Source organism: Dromiciops gliroides, chromosome 3, assembly GCF_019393635.1.
Source record: "Dromiciops gliroides isolate mDroGli1 chromosome 3, mDroGli1.pri, whole genome shotgun sequence".
NCBI classification, from domain to species: Eukaryota; Metazoa; Chordata; class Mammalia; order Microbiotheria; family Microbiotheriidae; genus Dromiciops; species Dromiciops gliroides.
Window position 1 is genome coordinate 56,184,969 of NC_057863.1, and position 15,425 is coordinate 56,200,393.

General features: G+C 43.7%; 1 protein-coding gene and 1 pseudogene across 2 annotated transcripts in view; one reads left to right on the forward strand and one right to left on the reverse strand.

Moving 5' to 3' along the window:
• The window catches only part of RASA2 (RAS p21 protein activator 2), a 137,587-nt gene extending 130,765 nt beyond the window's left edge, over window positions 1–6,822 (reverse strand). For both annotated transcript variants that reach the window (XM_043997446.1, XM_043997445.1), the window contains exon 1: window positions 6,706–6,822. In XM_043997446.1, the coding sequence (XP_043853381.1) occupies window positions 6,706–6,814 (109 nt within the window). In that variant the 5' untranslated portion in view covers window positions 6,815–6,822. The remainder of the gene's footprint in view (window positions 1–6,705) is intronic.
• A 7,761-nt stretch (window positions 6,823–14,583) lies between these two features.
• On the forward strand, window positions 14,584–15,180 carry LOC122751763 (annotated as a pseudogene).
• The last annotated feature ends 245 nt before the right edge of the window (window positions 15,181–15,425 follow it).

A 15,425-nucleotide genomic window follows, 5' to 3' on the forward strand; every position in this document is an offset into this window, starting at 1 on the left:
ATCACTGAGTCTGGGTGTGCCAGAGGCTTTAAGGACCAGGGTGTCTCTGAAAGAAATAGGGAAATATGGAGAAGGTGTGGGGTTAGAGAGGAAAGATGAGCTCTGTTTTGGATATGCTGAGTTTAAGATGCTTGTGCAAACTGGGCTCCAGTTCAAAATGTCCAACAAGCAGTTAATGACACATAACTAGAGCTCAGGAGAGACATTTGTGTTAGATATATAGATATGGGAGTCATCTCTATAGATAATAATTTGATCCTGGGAACCAAATCACATCAAGTGAGGTAACAGAGAAGGAAGAGCTGGGAGCCCAGGAGCCTTAGAGTATATACCAACAGCTAGAGGGCGTGGTATGGATGATGATTAAGCAAAGGAGGGGTCAGACAGGTAAGAGAACTGAGAGAGAGAGAGAGAGAGAGAGAGAGAGAGCGCAAGAGCGAGAGAGAGAGAGAGAGAGAGAGAGAGAGAGAGAGAGAGAGAGAGAGAGAGAGAGAGAGAGCGCACGAGTGCGTGCACAAGCAGAAGCAGTCACATAATCCCAGAGAGGATAAAGTATCCAGGAGGAGATAGTGGTTAGCAGTGTCAAATGTTGCACTGCAAAGAGTTGTCAAGGAGGATAACAACTGAAAAAAAGGTCCTAGGAGTTCACCATTAAGAGGTCCCTGGCAATTCTGAAAAAAAAAAATCCGTTTTGGATGAATGATGAGGTCAGAAGTCAAATGCAAGAGGTGAAAGAGTGAGTAGAGGAAATGGAGGCAACAACTGTAAAGCGGCTTTTACTGTCTTTACTTGCTTGTGTTTAATGCTCTATCTACCACCAGAACATAAGCTCCTCATGAACAGATGCTGCTTTTCTCTGCAGAGCCTAGCATGCCACCTTGCCCACAGTAAGAACTTGATACTGATTTAATTTGAGGAGGGAGAGACAACAACTATGGGAACTGGGAAAGTCTTCACAAGTTCAAGGATTAGAAGAGGCAGAGGTGAGGAGAGTCCATTCCTGGTCTGGAGGACACCCATCCAGCAGCAAAAGGACCAGGTACAGAATGCCAAGTTCAGACAAGAAGTAGACCTGAGAGCCTGGAATATAGAGTTTATGCAGGTGACTAACTTTAAATGTCTGAACAGGGAGACTACTAGAGTTTAATGTGAAAGATCTTTCTGACCCGAAAATTCTCCAATTTTGTCACAAAATCAGACGTGTGCCATATAAATATTAATTTTTCAGCTGTGGGTAGAATGGGTTGCAGGGCAGAGACTAGAAACAAGGTCATCCCTTAGGCCACAATACTTAAGAAATGAATCAGATTATTGCTGTGGAATCTCTAGTCTAATGCCAATAAAACAGAAAGGTCCCCAATTTTTATTCCATTGATACAACCTCTTTAAAAAGTTCTGCATTTTAAAAAACAGCTCACATCTATTTGATATTTCAAGATTTTTACAAGATATTTTCCTCACAGGTACCCTGAGATGGTAATATAAGAGTTATACTCATTTTGTAGGCGAAAAAACTGAGACTTGGAGGCTATAAATGACTTGTTTATGGTTACCCAGCTAATGTGTATCAGAGTTGGAATTCAAACCTAGGTACCCTGGCTCAAAGTCCAGAAAAAATCATGACAATTCCATCCCCCTCATGATTTAGGTAGCAGCTGTCCTTGGGTTATTGCTAACAAAACAAAACAAAAACAAAACAAAACAAAAAACCTTCTTCCTAGTTGCATTTATGTGAAACACTGTTTCTTCAAGCATCCTCTAATGATGAATTCCTCACTTGAAAGTACCTTTTTTATCCTCCCTGCATTTCTAATGATAAAATCTGGCAAAACATTTAAGCCACAAATGAAAATCAGTCCTGCTTTGTTCACAATTATACAAATCTACTAAGTAAAGTAACAAAATTCATAAATTAAAAATCTCAAATAACAGATGTGTTGTTATCTCTGCAACCTTATGCATACTATGTTTAAAATGTATAAAGAGATGAACTTCTTCTAGACATTCATGTATTATTTTGTTAGTGATAGGATTACTTAGAAAAACGATAAAAGGTTTTATTTAGACAATTTTGCCACCAAATCCTTGAGTGATAACAAGAGCAAAATAGCTCTTATACACAAGCAATTAGATAAAAACTGCAGTATAAATATAGAGAATAATCATGTAAGACCTATTAGTATTGAAATCAGGCAGGAAAATTAAATAATTTGATAGTAATAGAGTAATTTTATAAAATATGGGTTCTTAACTTGACAGATTTCAGAAGGTCCATAAAATCTGGTGGGATAAAAATTCCTGAGCTTTAGCATTTCCTTCAATTATGAAGGTAGGCAGTAAACAAACAGGATTCTAAGAAGAGGAACACAGGCTCCACAAGACCTGCCAAAGGGGTCCATGACACAAACAGGGTTAAGAACTTCTGTTCTTGAACAAATCACTTCTTTCCCTAACACTGCATAAAAAAAAAAAAAAGGACTGAAAGAGACAAAGGAAGATGAGGGAGCAGAGCAACATTTGGTTCCAGTTCAAGCAGCAGCAATGGTAGGAAGTAATGGCTTTGTAAAGGATGAACCTTTTGTTGACACAGGTGCCCAATAAGGTCTCAGAGAAAACAAAAAGGATGAAGCTGATCACCTTGTGCTCCATACGCACCCCTTCAGGAAACGGTCCAGTTCTGGCCAAGATCCCTGTATATATAAAGGCAGACCCAAAGTATGGGCTTTGGTGAACAGTCATTATCAGCTCTCTCTCTCTTACTAAAGTCCTCAGGTGGTAAAAGTCAGCTCCAGGACAAAGGTACAGTGAACTAAACTTTTAAAACTACAATGTCCAAAGATTCAGTCCTATTAATAATAGCTAATATTTCCATAATGTGGCAGGAACTGGGCTAAGCACTTTTTAACCATTATTATTTCATTTGATCTTCACAATAACCCTGAGAGGTAGCTATTATTATCCTTATTTTTACAAATGAGGAAAATGAGGCAAAGAGGCAAAGAGTCAAAAACCAGGGCCCCACAGCTAGCAAATATGAGAGATAGGAACTGAGTTCTTCAGGAGTCAAGATCCAGTACTCTATCCCCCATGCCACCTCACTGTCCCCAATCCCTACATGATCTCCCTTTGGTCTGGACCTACATAAGCCCAGAGTAAATCGTACTGTCTGGATTCCTCTCAGCACAATATTAAACAGATAAATTAAGGTTCAATGAATAGTAAGGGCAACCTTAGAAGTAAAAGCAGCATCGAAAGGATACTGTAAATGACATTCATTCTTAAGGAGATATTTGTAACTTCACCACTAAGATAATCCACAGAGAGGGGTGTGTGTGTGGGGGGGGGTGTCCATGCAAGTGTTTGCTTTGTTTTTGGAGGGAGAGGAAGCCCAGCATATAAAGCAAATAACTCTTAACCTGATGCAATCCTGATCCACATTGGGCTTTCTAGTAGACCTAGTTAAAATACAACCTTTTATATGAATTAAATACTAGAATGAGTTACCAAGGAAAGTAGTAAAAATGTCTTTTAAAGGAAAATCAAGCCTCCTATCTCTGGGATGATGTGTAGTATGGAGATTGCAGGGATGGGAAGAGGAAAGATTGTACACTAGATTTCCTCCCTTCTCAACAGCCACAGGATTCTCTAAAGCACAGTCTACTTTGATTAGGCTGTGTGACTATGGGCAAATCATTTAAATGCTCAACTAGCATCCATTTTTCTCATCTGCAAAATGAGAATTGTACTATGTGAATCAATCTGTGTAGTACAGGAGAAGGAGAAAAGAATTTGGAAACCAAGTCCCTACTTTCAAATCAAGGTTGACACCACCTGTAAACCTTGCACAAGTCTTTGAAATTCTCTGCACTTCCATTTCCTATCTACAAAGTGAGGGAGAAGGACTGGATGGCTCTAAGATCCCTTCCAACCATAAGCCTCTGAAGACCTTTCTTTGTCTGCCCAGCCAATGGAGCCTTCCCATCCAAGGTTACTTTGTACTTGATCTGCATGTACCTTAAATACACACATGTTCTCTCCCATTAGGAGGAGAGTCCTTGGAGGGCAGGGGCTGGCTCACTAGGGTCTTTGCCTCCTCAGTAACCAGAAGAGTGCCTAGCACCATGTGGCACTGAATAAAATGTTTGTTGATTAATCCACCTCACACGGCTGTTGTAGCTTGAAGCTGCTGCCATGCTAGGCTATGATTTTGTAGGATTCCCCCAGGAGAAGAGAGTGAGGGTAGAGAGAGGCCATTTCCCTCCTCCAATTGATCTGCTTAAGGACGCCACTGCCAGCCTTTTCTACCACCATCCCCTCTAGCACACCCTGTTCCTAACTCCCCCAACCATCTCAATGCTCTGAGGGTTGTGAAAAGTAGCTCATCTTCATAAAACCAGAGTGCAGGACACTTGCTCTACAATAGTAAGTACAAACCCTCCACTTCTTCACTATGCCAATGAAAAGTTTGTTTTTTTGTAAAGGAAAGGAGAGAGGAGAGGAAGGGAACTTCAGGATTTTCTTTCTCAATGAACCTGAGTAATAAACTTCAGGAAGCACACAGTTGATGGAGGTCTCAGATGGAATATTAGCAGAACAGTAACTATAACCATGATAATTACAATTCCAGCAGTTGGCTGCCATCAGACTTCAGCCTCATTTCCAAATGTTTCAGTTTTTAAAAAAAGAACTCTAAGCACACCTGCCTCCCCCATGAAATAAAAGCTTCAATTTTACTGATACTTCCTTAAAGTGTTGTGCCTGGGATCTGTGTGCATTATCATATGTGACACCATACTAGAACAAGATTCTTTCAGTAACCAAACCCATCAATTCTGTGCAAGAACCTCAGCTTGAAGCACAGAGCTAAAGTCCCAATAGATTATCAACTAATACTAAGAGAAACTGGGAAGGAGTGGGTTATACTAAGTGGGTCTAGTCTGAGGTTTTTTGAGCCTGTTTTGGACACACTTAGCTCTTATACATAAACACACATGCCAGTTGTATAGCCTTGAATTAGTCTACATCTGTGGATCTGGTATTTCTTTCTATCTGCAGAAAAGGGAGCTCGATAAAGCAACTCTTGTCGCAGGACCACAGATTTCGAACCAGTTGTGTGAGGTCATCTAGTCCAACTCCTTTTTAATCAATGAAGAACGGAGGCCCCTTTGAGCTCTAAATTCCTGCTACTAATACACAGATATGAAATATAACACTTCATGACATCAAGTTTCAGGTAATGAAAATAATCATATGCCCTAAAATTTAAATTCAAGACTGGAAAGTTACAGGTAACCAGAGTCAATACCCTGTTTCATTTTCCAGTTTGTAGAAAACTCTTCTACAAGACTCCAATGGCCATTTAAGGAAAAAAGCAATGAAAAATGTGACATGGTTGTTTTAGGACACAATTAAATCCCAAATAAACTAAGAAGAGGAAAGAGAAAAAAGCCATACTGGGAGAGGGAAGAAAAGCAAAAATGTAACTAATTTGACAGGCAGCATAGCATGGTAGGAAGAATGATGAATAAATTTTGAGTCTGGAGTCAGATGATCTGGGTTCAAATCCCAGCTCTGCCACTTATTCTCCTACTCTGAACTGTGACTCAGTTTCTTCATCTGTAAAATGAGAGGGTTGAACTAAATGACTTCTAAGGTCCTTTCCAACTCTATACCTAGGATAGTTTTCAGGCTCTTTTAGTATTAAAAGACCATTGAGGGAGCAGCAAATAAAAATTCTAAAAAAGCAAAATTTTCTCTTTCAATAAACGTATTTTTAATAATTTTCCTTCAGATGAGTTTTGACATATATTTTCTAAAGCATATATTTCAGGCTGGAAGGGTCCCTGGGGGTCACCTGGCCAGGGCCTTTCCTTCTGACCTGGGCGGTCATCACAAAGCTGGGCCTGCGGACCCCAGACCCAGTCTTCTTCCCACCACACCAAGCTGCCCCTCAAAGGAGCAGGTGGTAAAGCCTTTAGCAAGCCCCAAAGGCCTGGAGGACTTGCCCAAGGTCACACAAGCAAGAATACGGGCCAGAGGCAGCATCGGAACCAGATCCTCAGACCCCAGATCCATTCGTCTTTCCACTGTACTCTGCTGGACGTGGTCCGACGGAAAAGGGGTCCCACCAACAAGGGGTCCTGAGTCCCAATCCGGCCTCTACCTGGTCGGACGCGGGCGGGCAAAGCCACTGTCCCGGGTGGGGCAGGCAGACTCGGCCCGCCAAGCCAAGGTCCCTGGCTCGGGGTCGCTGCGCGTCGCGGTGGTAGCGGGCGTTTTGCGGGCTGTCCCTCCCCCCCGCCCCGAGGCATACAGTAGGTGCCTAATAGATGGCTGGGGGCGAGGAAGAGGCGGGAGGCGGGAGACCTCCCGGCCCGGGCTAGAGAAAGGAAGCGACGGTGGGGCCGGCAGCAGGCGAGGGTCGGCGGCGCGCGCAGGAAGCCGCGACATCCTGCCCCTCCCACCCGCCGACCCTGCGGCGGTGCGGGCCCGGCCCCGGCCCCGGCCCCGGCCCCGGCCCCGCCCGGCCCCGCCCCGCGCCCACCACGAGGCCCCGGCCGCGGCCCCGCGCGCTCGGGCAGGCGGGGTGGGGCGGGGCTGCCGGGCCTGCCGGCCCCGAGGGAGCCGGAGCCTGCGCCCGCCGCCCCTGCACCCCGGGCCGCCACCCCGGCCCCCGGCCGCCCCGCAGCCCCGGCCCTCGCTTACAGATCTTGCCGCGCAGGCTCTGCAGCACGCGAACCTCCGCGTCGTTGGCCTCTGCCACAGTGCCGTTCGCCGCCGCCACCGCCTCGCTGAGAGGAGCTGCCGCCGCCATAGCGCTGCCCCGGCCCCGCCGCCGCCGCCGCCTGCGTAGCCCGGAGAGGCCTGGCGGGGAGGAGGCGGGACCGAGGCAGGGCGGGCCCAATCCCGAGCCTAGGCTCCGCCCCCCGCCCCCGCCGCGAGGCCCATCACTCCCTCCGGTCCCGCCCCTCCGTCTGGCCACGCCCCTAGCCCGCCGCGCCCCCGTCCCTCCCTCCACCACGCCCAGCCCGAGGGCGCCCAGGGCTCCTCAACCCCGACCCGGGCTCGGGGACCGTAGGGCTCCTAGCAGTCACGATCTGTGGGGGTGAGGTGGGGGGCGCGGGGAAATCCCGGAGGGTTGGGACTGAGATGCCCCCAGACCCATCCCTTCGGGATGCGTGACGGGAAGAGGCGGGGAAAGGGTCATTATTGACTCCGCGGTCTATTAACGAAGCGACCCCTCCCCGCCGCGACCACTTTTCGTATCCCGGGGGCTCGCCCCCAGTGGGGATGCCCATTTCTGGGTCCTCCGTGGCAGTAACTGCGAGGAGGAAGGCGGGGGTGGCCCCGGGGAAGGGATTGGGGGGCGGCTACAGCTTAATATTCTACAGTGCCTGACATATAGTAGGTGCTTAATAAGTGTCTGTTGAATTGAATCGGATTCCTTTGAAGCACTCGGATAAATAGTGTTTGGAAAGTGCCTAGTGCTTAATAAATGCTTGTGGATCGATTGCTGTGATTATTGGTGGATTTAGGTGATGTAATCAGTCTGAAAAACGCAAATCCTGTTTCAGCCACTTTTTAGTCCCCACGCTGGTTACTAAACATTTCAGCCTGTTTCCTCTATAAAATTAAGATAATCATAGAAGCTAAATCACAGAGTTGTGAGGATCAAATGAGATAAAATAGATGATAGATAGGTGAGTGGGTGGGTGGACGGAGGGGTACATGATAGGTGGGTAGATAGATAAATGATAGATAGATGATAGATGAATAGAAGGATGGATGGATAGATGGATGATAGGTAGGTAGGTGGATGAATGGATGATAGATATAGATCTCTTTTTTGTTGAGTCGTTTTTCAGTTGTGTCTAACTCTCTGTGACCCCATTTGGGGCTTTCTTGGCATTGATACTGGAGTGGTTTACCATTTCCTTCTCCAGCTCATTTTACAGATGAGGAACTGAGGCAAACAGGGTGAAGTAATTTGCCCAGGGTCACACAACTAGTAAGTGACTAAGACCACACTTGAACTCAGGTCTTCTTGACTCTGGGCCCAAGTCTCTATCCACGGTGCCACCTCACTGCTTTATGGATGTGGTAAACCTTAAAAGGCTATAAAAATGCTATCGACAGTTATGATTGAAATGGACAATTGTAACCTAATCATAGAGAATTTCCTGGGGGCAAAGAAAGCAGTGGATTTTTATCATAGTCACAGGCGTATTGTTTTTCCTTCAAGAGAAACAGTGACATCATGGGGTGATGCCTTGACTTGCCCCTGAATTGGAGTAAAGTGAGACAGTTTCACAAAGTGGTCAGGTCACTCTTCCAGTCATCAAAGTCCAGTGGCAAGATACAAGTCAAGACCACTGTCAATGGCCTTGGATGCTAGTGGATGAACTTGGTGTCTTCTTTGTCCAACCAAGCTCTGAGCACTTCACAGTACCTTCTTCAGCCACCTTCATGGTCTTAAGAACAAATTGTCTTCACATGCTTGGGGTAGACATCTCCCTAACTCACCAATGGGTTTGAGGCCTATTGGCTACCATCAGTCTAGTTTAGCCTGCCTGCTGTGCCCTCTAGAGGCAGGATTGAACCAAAGCCTTCCCAGACTCCACACTATTTACATACCCACCCTTCCTTTCAGATGAAAATATACACTTAGATCTGGAAGGGCCTTTAAAGGCCATCTAGCACAACTTTCTCATTTGTAGATAAACTGACCAGAAACATTGTCCAAGGTGACACAGGAAAAACTGGAAATTTTAACCCAGGTCATATTATTATGGTAGTGAGAAGTTCAGATTCTCTAAGAGTATTTTCCCTCATTTTTCCTTGTTAAAATGTATTTTTAAAAATGATTCTCAGATAAGACCACATACCATCCTGTAATGTGTTGAATCAAATTAACTCACTCACATCTTTTGTTTTCTGGATGCAAAGTTTAACTGTAACTTTGGGATTTCTTCAATCAAGTGTGTTTGTCATCAATATCTGTTCAAATTGTTGAAATTTCCCCTGAGAAGGGCTTCTTATAATTTGAAGTTTCCAAAAAGTTATTTTTAAAAGTTTCATTTCTTCTTTCTTTCCATTTTACTAAAGATATCAAAACAGTTTTATCGAAAGTGACATTTCATTTTTGGATCTTTCTTGAAGGCTGTGTTCCCCGTTATCATACCTGATTTCTTAACTATCTTAATAAATTTCATTGCTAAAAACAAAACAAAACAAAACAAAAATCCCTGACAGTTGAGATATGTAAAGAATGTTTTTAAACCTTGAAGCTATATATATGTATATATACATATGAATGCTAGTTGTTATTTTTCATATACATTGTATTTGCTTAGCATTAACAGGTTGTAGGTTTCTTTTCCCCCAAAATGCAAGCTCCTTGGGTGGAGGAGCTATGTGTCTCAATTTTATATTTGTATCCCCAGCAACCAAAACAGAGGTAGCTAGGTGGCCCAGTGGATGTTGTGCTGGACCTAGATTCAGGAAGACCCGAGTTCAAATCCAGCCTTAGACGAGTACTAGCTGTGTGACCCTGAACAAGTCACTTAACCTCTCTTGCATGCCTCAGTTTCCTCATCTGTAAAGCGAGGATGATAATAGAACCTACCTAACAATTTGTAAATTGCCTTGCAAACTTTAGAGTACCATATACATGCTAGCTATTAGTATCATAGCTATTAGAATATCTCATGGCACATAGTAGGCCCTTAATAATTGCTTGTTGATGGATCGATTGCCACTCAGAAAGCCACATTCTTTATTATCTGAAGTCATGTCTAATTGATCCCTGTGTACAAATCTTTAAGCCACTTAATTTTCTATTAGTGCTGATGAACTACTTCAGTGATAGTAAATTTAACAATCCATTAGTATTTTTTTAAAATCAGGTTTCTGAAAGCTAATTAATTCAATTACAACATAATTAGGAAAATAAGACATATCTCAAACCCTTTATTGCATTGCTTATTGTCTTTAAATTCTTCTAGAATCCCCTCATTTCTTCATGTTCTTTGGTAACTGGAACAATATTGCATCATTGGCTTTGCGATCAACTTCCTTCCTCAAATCATTAATGAATGTACTTAAAGCCCATTGGCCTCCATTCTGATGAGCAACCATTCATTACTACTTCTTTTCCTATTTCCTAACTTGCTTTTAAGCCATTCAGTAAGTTTAACCCCCTCCTGTGCTTTTGTTATGCATAAATATTTAAGAAAGTTGTACCAATTCTTTTTTTTTTTTGAGATATTTTATTTTTTTCCGTTACATGTAAAGATAGTTCTCAACTTTTGTTTATACATGCTCTACAATTTCAGATTTTTCTCCCTCCCTCCCTCCCCTCCCTCCCCCCTCCCCTAGACAGCAGGTAATCTGATATAGGTTATATCTATATATATCTATACATATACATATAGATATATATATACACACACATATATATACACATAATAACATTAATCCTATTTCTGCATTAATCCTGTTACAAGAGAAAGAATCAGAGCAGTGATGCAAAACCTCAAAATAGAAAAAAAAACAACAGCACCCAAAACAAAAGAAATAATATGGTTCAATCAGCATCTATACTCCACAGTTCTTTCTTTCTTTTTTTTTCTTGGATTTGGAGATCCTCTTCTATCATGAGTTCCCTGGAACTCTTCTGTACCATTGCATTGGTGAGAAGAATATAGTCCATCACAGTAGGTCAACACTCAATGTTGATGATACTGTGTACAATGTTCTTCTGGTTCTGCTCATCTCACTCATCATCAGCTCACGTAAGACCCTCCAGGTTTCTCTGAACTCTTCCTGCTCATCATTTCTTACAGCACAATAGTATTCCATTGTATTCATATACCACAACTTGTCCAGCCATTCCCCAATTGATGGGCACCCCCTCAACTTCCAATTCCTTGCTACCACGTAAAGAGCAGCTATAAATATTTTTGGAAAGTTGTACCAATTCTTAATAATGCATAAACGCACCCTTTGGCCTTTTTGCCCACCAACATTTACTGCAGCCACTCCAATGCTGTCTCCATTCTCTGTATTATTTATTTACTTATTGTAAGGGGCTAAAATTCTAGCTAGTCTGTCTAAAATATCTAATTAGTGGTTGCCAATAAAGTATAAGCTTTAGCAAGAGTTAGACTTTTAAGCATTTATTAAGGAGAATAAGAATTTGGTAAAGAGAGAAAGGCTAGATTCATCTATCTATCAAAGGGAGAGTGCATCTTTTGCTCTGCTCTCCACCACAGTTCTCAGGAAAGGGTGCAAGAGTGCCAGCCTCGCCCCCCTCTTCCTCCCACAAATAAACGTCACTTCCTGACGCCAAAGAAAAGCCACATGTCTTGCCCTCAGGTGCCTTCTCCTCATGGCGGAGCTTTCCTACAGTAAGTCTCCAGCAGGTGGCGTCATTCCAATTGTTACATTATTTTCAAAGAATTGACAAATCATTCAGGAAAAGTACTTACTTTTGGTATTTAAATATATATATATATATATATATATATTTTTTTTTTTTTTTTAGTGAGGCAATTGGGGTTAAGTGACTTGCCCAGGGTCACACAGCTAGTAAGTGTTAAGTGTCTGAGGCCGGATTTGAACTCAGGTACTCCTGAATCCAGGGCTGGTGCTCTATCCACTGCGCCATCTAGCTGCCCCTAAATATATATTTTTGTAGGACTATATACTAATAAGACAAAACTGCTGTTCCTTTCCTCTCCTTCCTCTCACCTAAATGTGTGTATTCTCCAGGGTCTTGTTGTCGGCCTTGGCCTTCCATCTCTGGGAGTCTAATGAACATAACGTCAACTAATGCCCTTCTGTAAATCTAACTGTCCAGACCCAGAGTTCCACTCTTGTCTCCTAACTTCCTTCTGGTTATCTCTCCATCCACTTTGCAATGAGTGCAAAACTGAACTCATCACCTCCCCAAACTTTTGTATCCTCCTGACTCTGCTATTTCTGTTGATGGTACCACCATTCTCTCAGTCATCCCTTGAAAGAAACTTCATTGTCATCATTTACTCTTCCCTCTCCCTCATCCCCCCACTTTCCCTTCATGTGCTGAGTCCTAGGGATTTTGCCTTCCCAGGCTCTTCCATTTGTTTCTTCCTTTCCGTTCTCAAAGCAGCTACACCAATGTAGGCCCTGATCAGTTACTGCCTGGACCATTCTAACAACCTCCTAACATCTTCCATCCTCCAGTCATTCCCCTCTCCAGCGGCAAGACCTATGGCTCAGATGACTTTGGAGGAGAGAGTAAGGCTAATGATTTTGCACAACTAGGCCTCACTTAAATCCAGTTCACCCATAAATCAAGATACCACCCTCCTGACCTCATTGGTCCTCTTTGACTGATGTCATTGGTTCTCTTCAACTGATGTCATTGAGCCTCTTTGAGGGATGTTGTTGGTCTTCTTCGAATTGAATAACATTCCCCTCTCCACTCTACTTATTTACCAATCACTCTTATCATCAATCAATCAGCTTTTGGGCTATAGTGTGCTAGGCACTTGTGCAAAGTTCTGGGGATACCAGTACAGAGAAAGGACACACTTACACTGCTTGAACTCCCCAGTGGCTCCCTATTGACTCTAAAATAAAAAAAAAAACAAAAACTTCACCTGGCATTCAGTGCCTTCAACAAATTGGCCTCCAGATACACTTGTAGCCTTGTTTCACAAGACTCTTCTTTCATAAACTCAACGATTCTGGCAAAACAAAATCCTCCATTCTCTTCTTGCCTTCTTTGTCCTCACGGGATCCCTCCTTACCAGGATAGCTTCTTCTCCATGTGAAAGAGGCACTTTCTTTAACACTCATTTTCCTGATGAAGGAACTTTAGCCAGACAACTGAAAAGCGACCTTGATAAACCGACTAATTTAGTCGTCGTAACCTCTATTTAGCAGCAACCTGTAAGTTGAAAGTTTGTTCTATAAGCCTTGTTAACAATGTGCCATTGAGCAATACGATTCATCCAGCTAGATTGAGAGGAACCCTGTCAGGGGGATACCTGACAATCTAAGCCAGCTAGATCGAGGCTGTTTGTTTGGGGATTTTATATTTGTTTGATGCCTTATGGTCTGAGACACAGCTCAGGCCGCATTGAAAAGTAAGCCACACTGTCCTAATATCTACAGTTGTTTTAGGGTTGGAATACACCCAGAACATAGTTGGACTGTGAGAATTCATTCTTTCCACATAAAAATGTGAAACCCATTCTTCATGGGAGGGTTTTCCAAGGCCCAGCTCAGGTGGTTCCAGAAGCATAACAGCAAACCTAATGGCAGGAAGGGCACTGATTTGAGAGCCAGAAGATTGTTTTGAAAAGGCCTCAATTTCCTTATGTACAAAATAAGGGTTAGGGTTAGTTGATCCTTCCAGTTAAAATATTCTGTGACTCTGCAATCTATAATTTAATCTCTGTTGTTATTGTTCAGTTGTGGCCAACTCTCTGTGACCCCATTTGGGGATTTTCTTGGCAAAGATACTGGAGTGGTTTGCCATTTCCTTCTCTAGCTATTTTACAGATGGGGAAAGTGAGGCAAAGAGGGTCAAGTGACTTTCCCAGGGTCACACAGCTAGTAAGCATCTGGGTTGGGATTTGAATTTAGGAAGATGAGTCTTTTTGACTCCAGGCCCTTCATTCTATCCACTGTGTCACCTACTTGACCTGGTTGACTGACAGGCCCTCTCAAAAATTAACGGTAAGTTGACTTAATTATTGTTTCTAGAGCATCAGGTAGAAGGTGAGGCAGAAAATCAAGATGGTGGATGATAAGAAGATGTGTAGGGTGACTACATACAATGAGCTTTCCACATTCAGAATGGCACTGCCCAGCACTGTTGTTCCAAAGCTGAAATCAGTAAGCATGCATTAAGCATCTACTGTATTCCAGTTACTGTGCTCAGCTCTGAGGGCAGCTGGGGGGAGGGGGCTTAGCTAGGTGGTGGGGTGGGTCTCTTCCTGGGGCTTCGTCTAGATGAGGAGGTCCTTGTGGGCCTGGTCTCATGTTTGGGAGGGTGTTCCTACAGTGATAAGCCGATTCCATGATCTGTAAGCATATTGAGGGTTGGGGGCCAGGATTTGGTTCTTCTTTCCTGGAATTCCCTCAGTAGCTAAACAAGAGACAGAAGTCCTATTAATATGTTAATACCCTGTTATCCCTTTGGAAGAGTGAAAAAAGTTCTTTAAGCCTCACCAATGGCCCAAGTTGGGCTTTGTGGGCTATACCCCAATGCCTTCATCAGAGGGCAGAAGCAGAAGGGAAATTCTCTCTTTCCCCAGTCCTGCAGCCCTCTCCCCCACCATGAACCAGTACTCTGTGGCACCATTGGAGTCAATGGAAGTTCCAGGGTTCATCAGTTTGAGAGAGCTCACACTTTAGGGGTACAAAAAATACACCTTTCAGGCAAAGATACAAACAAAGAAAATCTGTCTTGAGTCAGGAAATGAAAGGAACGTGACCCCTAGCACAGAAAAAAGAGCCAACCATGGCTCTTTTGGCTTTTGGCCTTTTCCAGATGGTGGAGTGCCTATTAGTGCAGGCTGTGGTGTAAAGATGTCTAAGTCTAAGAACCACATACCACCCCCAACCAATCACAAAAATGGCACAGAAATGGCAATAGGAAACCTAGGTCACAGAGATACCAGTCTCTGAAAGGGGTTGACCCCAAGTTTCTGAGAAACATCCAGTTTGTCAAGAAACAACACGAAGGGGCTGAAGAAGATGTAGGTCAATAATGCCAAAGCCATCAAGGCCTAAGCAGAGGCCACCAAGGCCAAGCTCCTCAGGCCCAAGATCCCCAAGGCCAGTGCCCAGTGTGCTGGCCACAAGATGGCCACCAAGCATTCAGGCCCTAGTGTTGGCACCAAATGCTCAGACCCAAGGATCACGAAGCCTGAATCTAAGGATACCAGAACCACTGACTCCAAGGCTGCCAAGTCCACCAACCCCAGGGTCACCAAGTCTGATGCCAAGGTCAGTAGGTCTGATCCAAAGGCCACCAAATCTGACCCCAAGGCAGCCAAGTCTGATTCTAAGGCCACTAAGCCCAGTGATTCCAAGGCTGCTTGGAAGCCTACTGACCTCAAACCTGCTGAGTACAAACCCAAAGATGCTGGAGCAAAAGCTGCTAGTCCCAAGCCTTCAAAATAGATGCTTCAGGACAGAAGAACTTGTTTAAACCCTAAACCACCTTTTTTTTTTTTGGTCAGCCTGGGCATGAGTATTCACTATTTTATACAAATAAAGGAAATGGTGAGTCATAAAAAAAAAAGAGACAACCATGGATTAAAAAACTAGGTCTGACAGTTGAGAATAGAGCAAAAGAGAAAGGTAGACCCTGAATGCTCAGGGGCAAATTTTGTGAGGACGTCATGAGGAGAAAGGACATACGTACT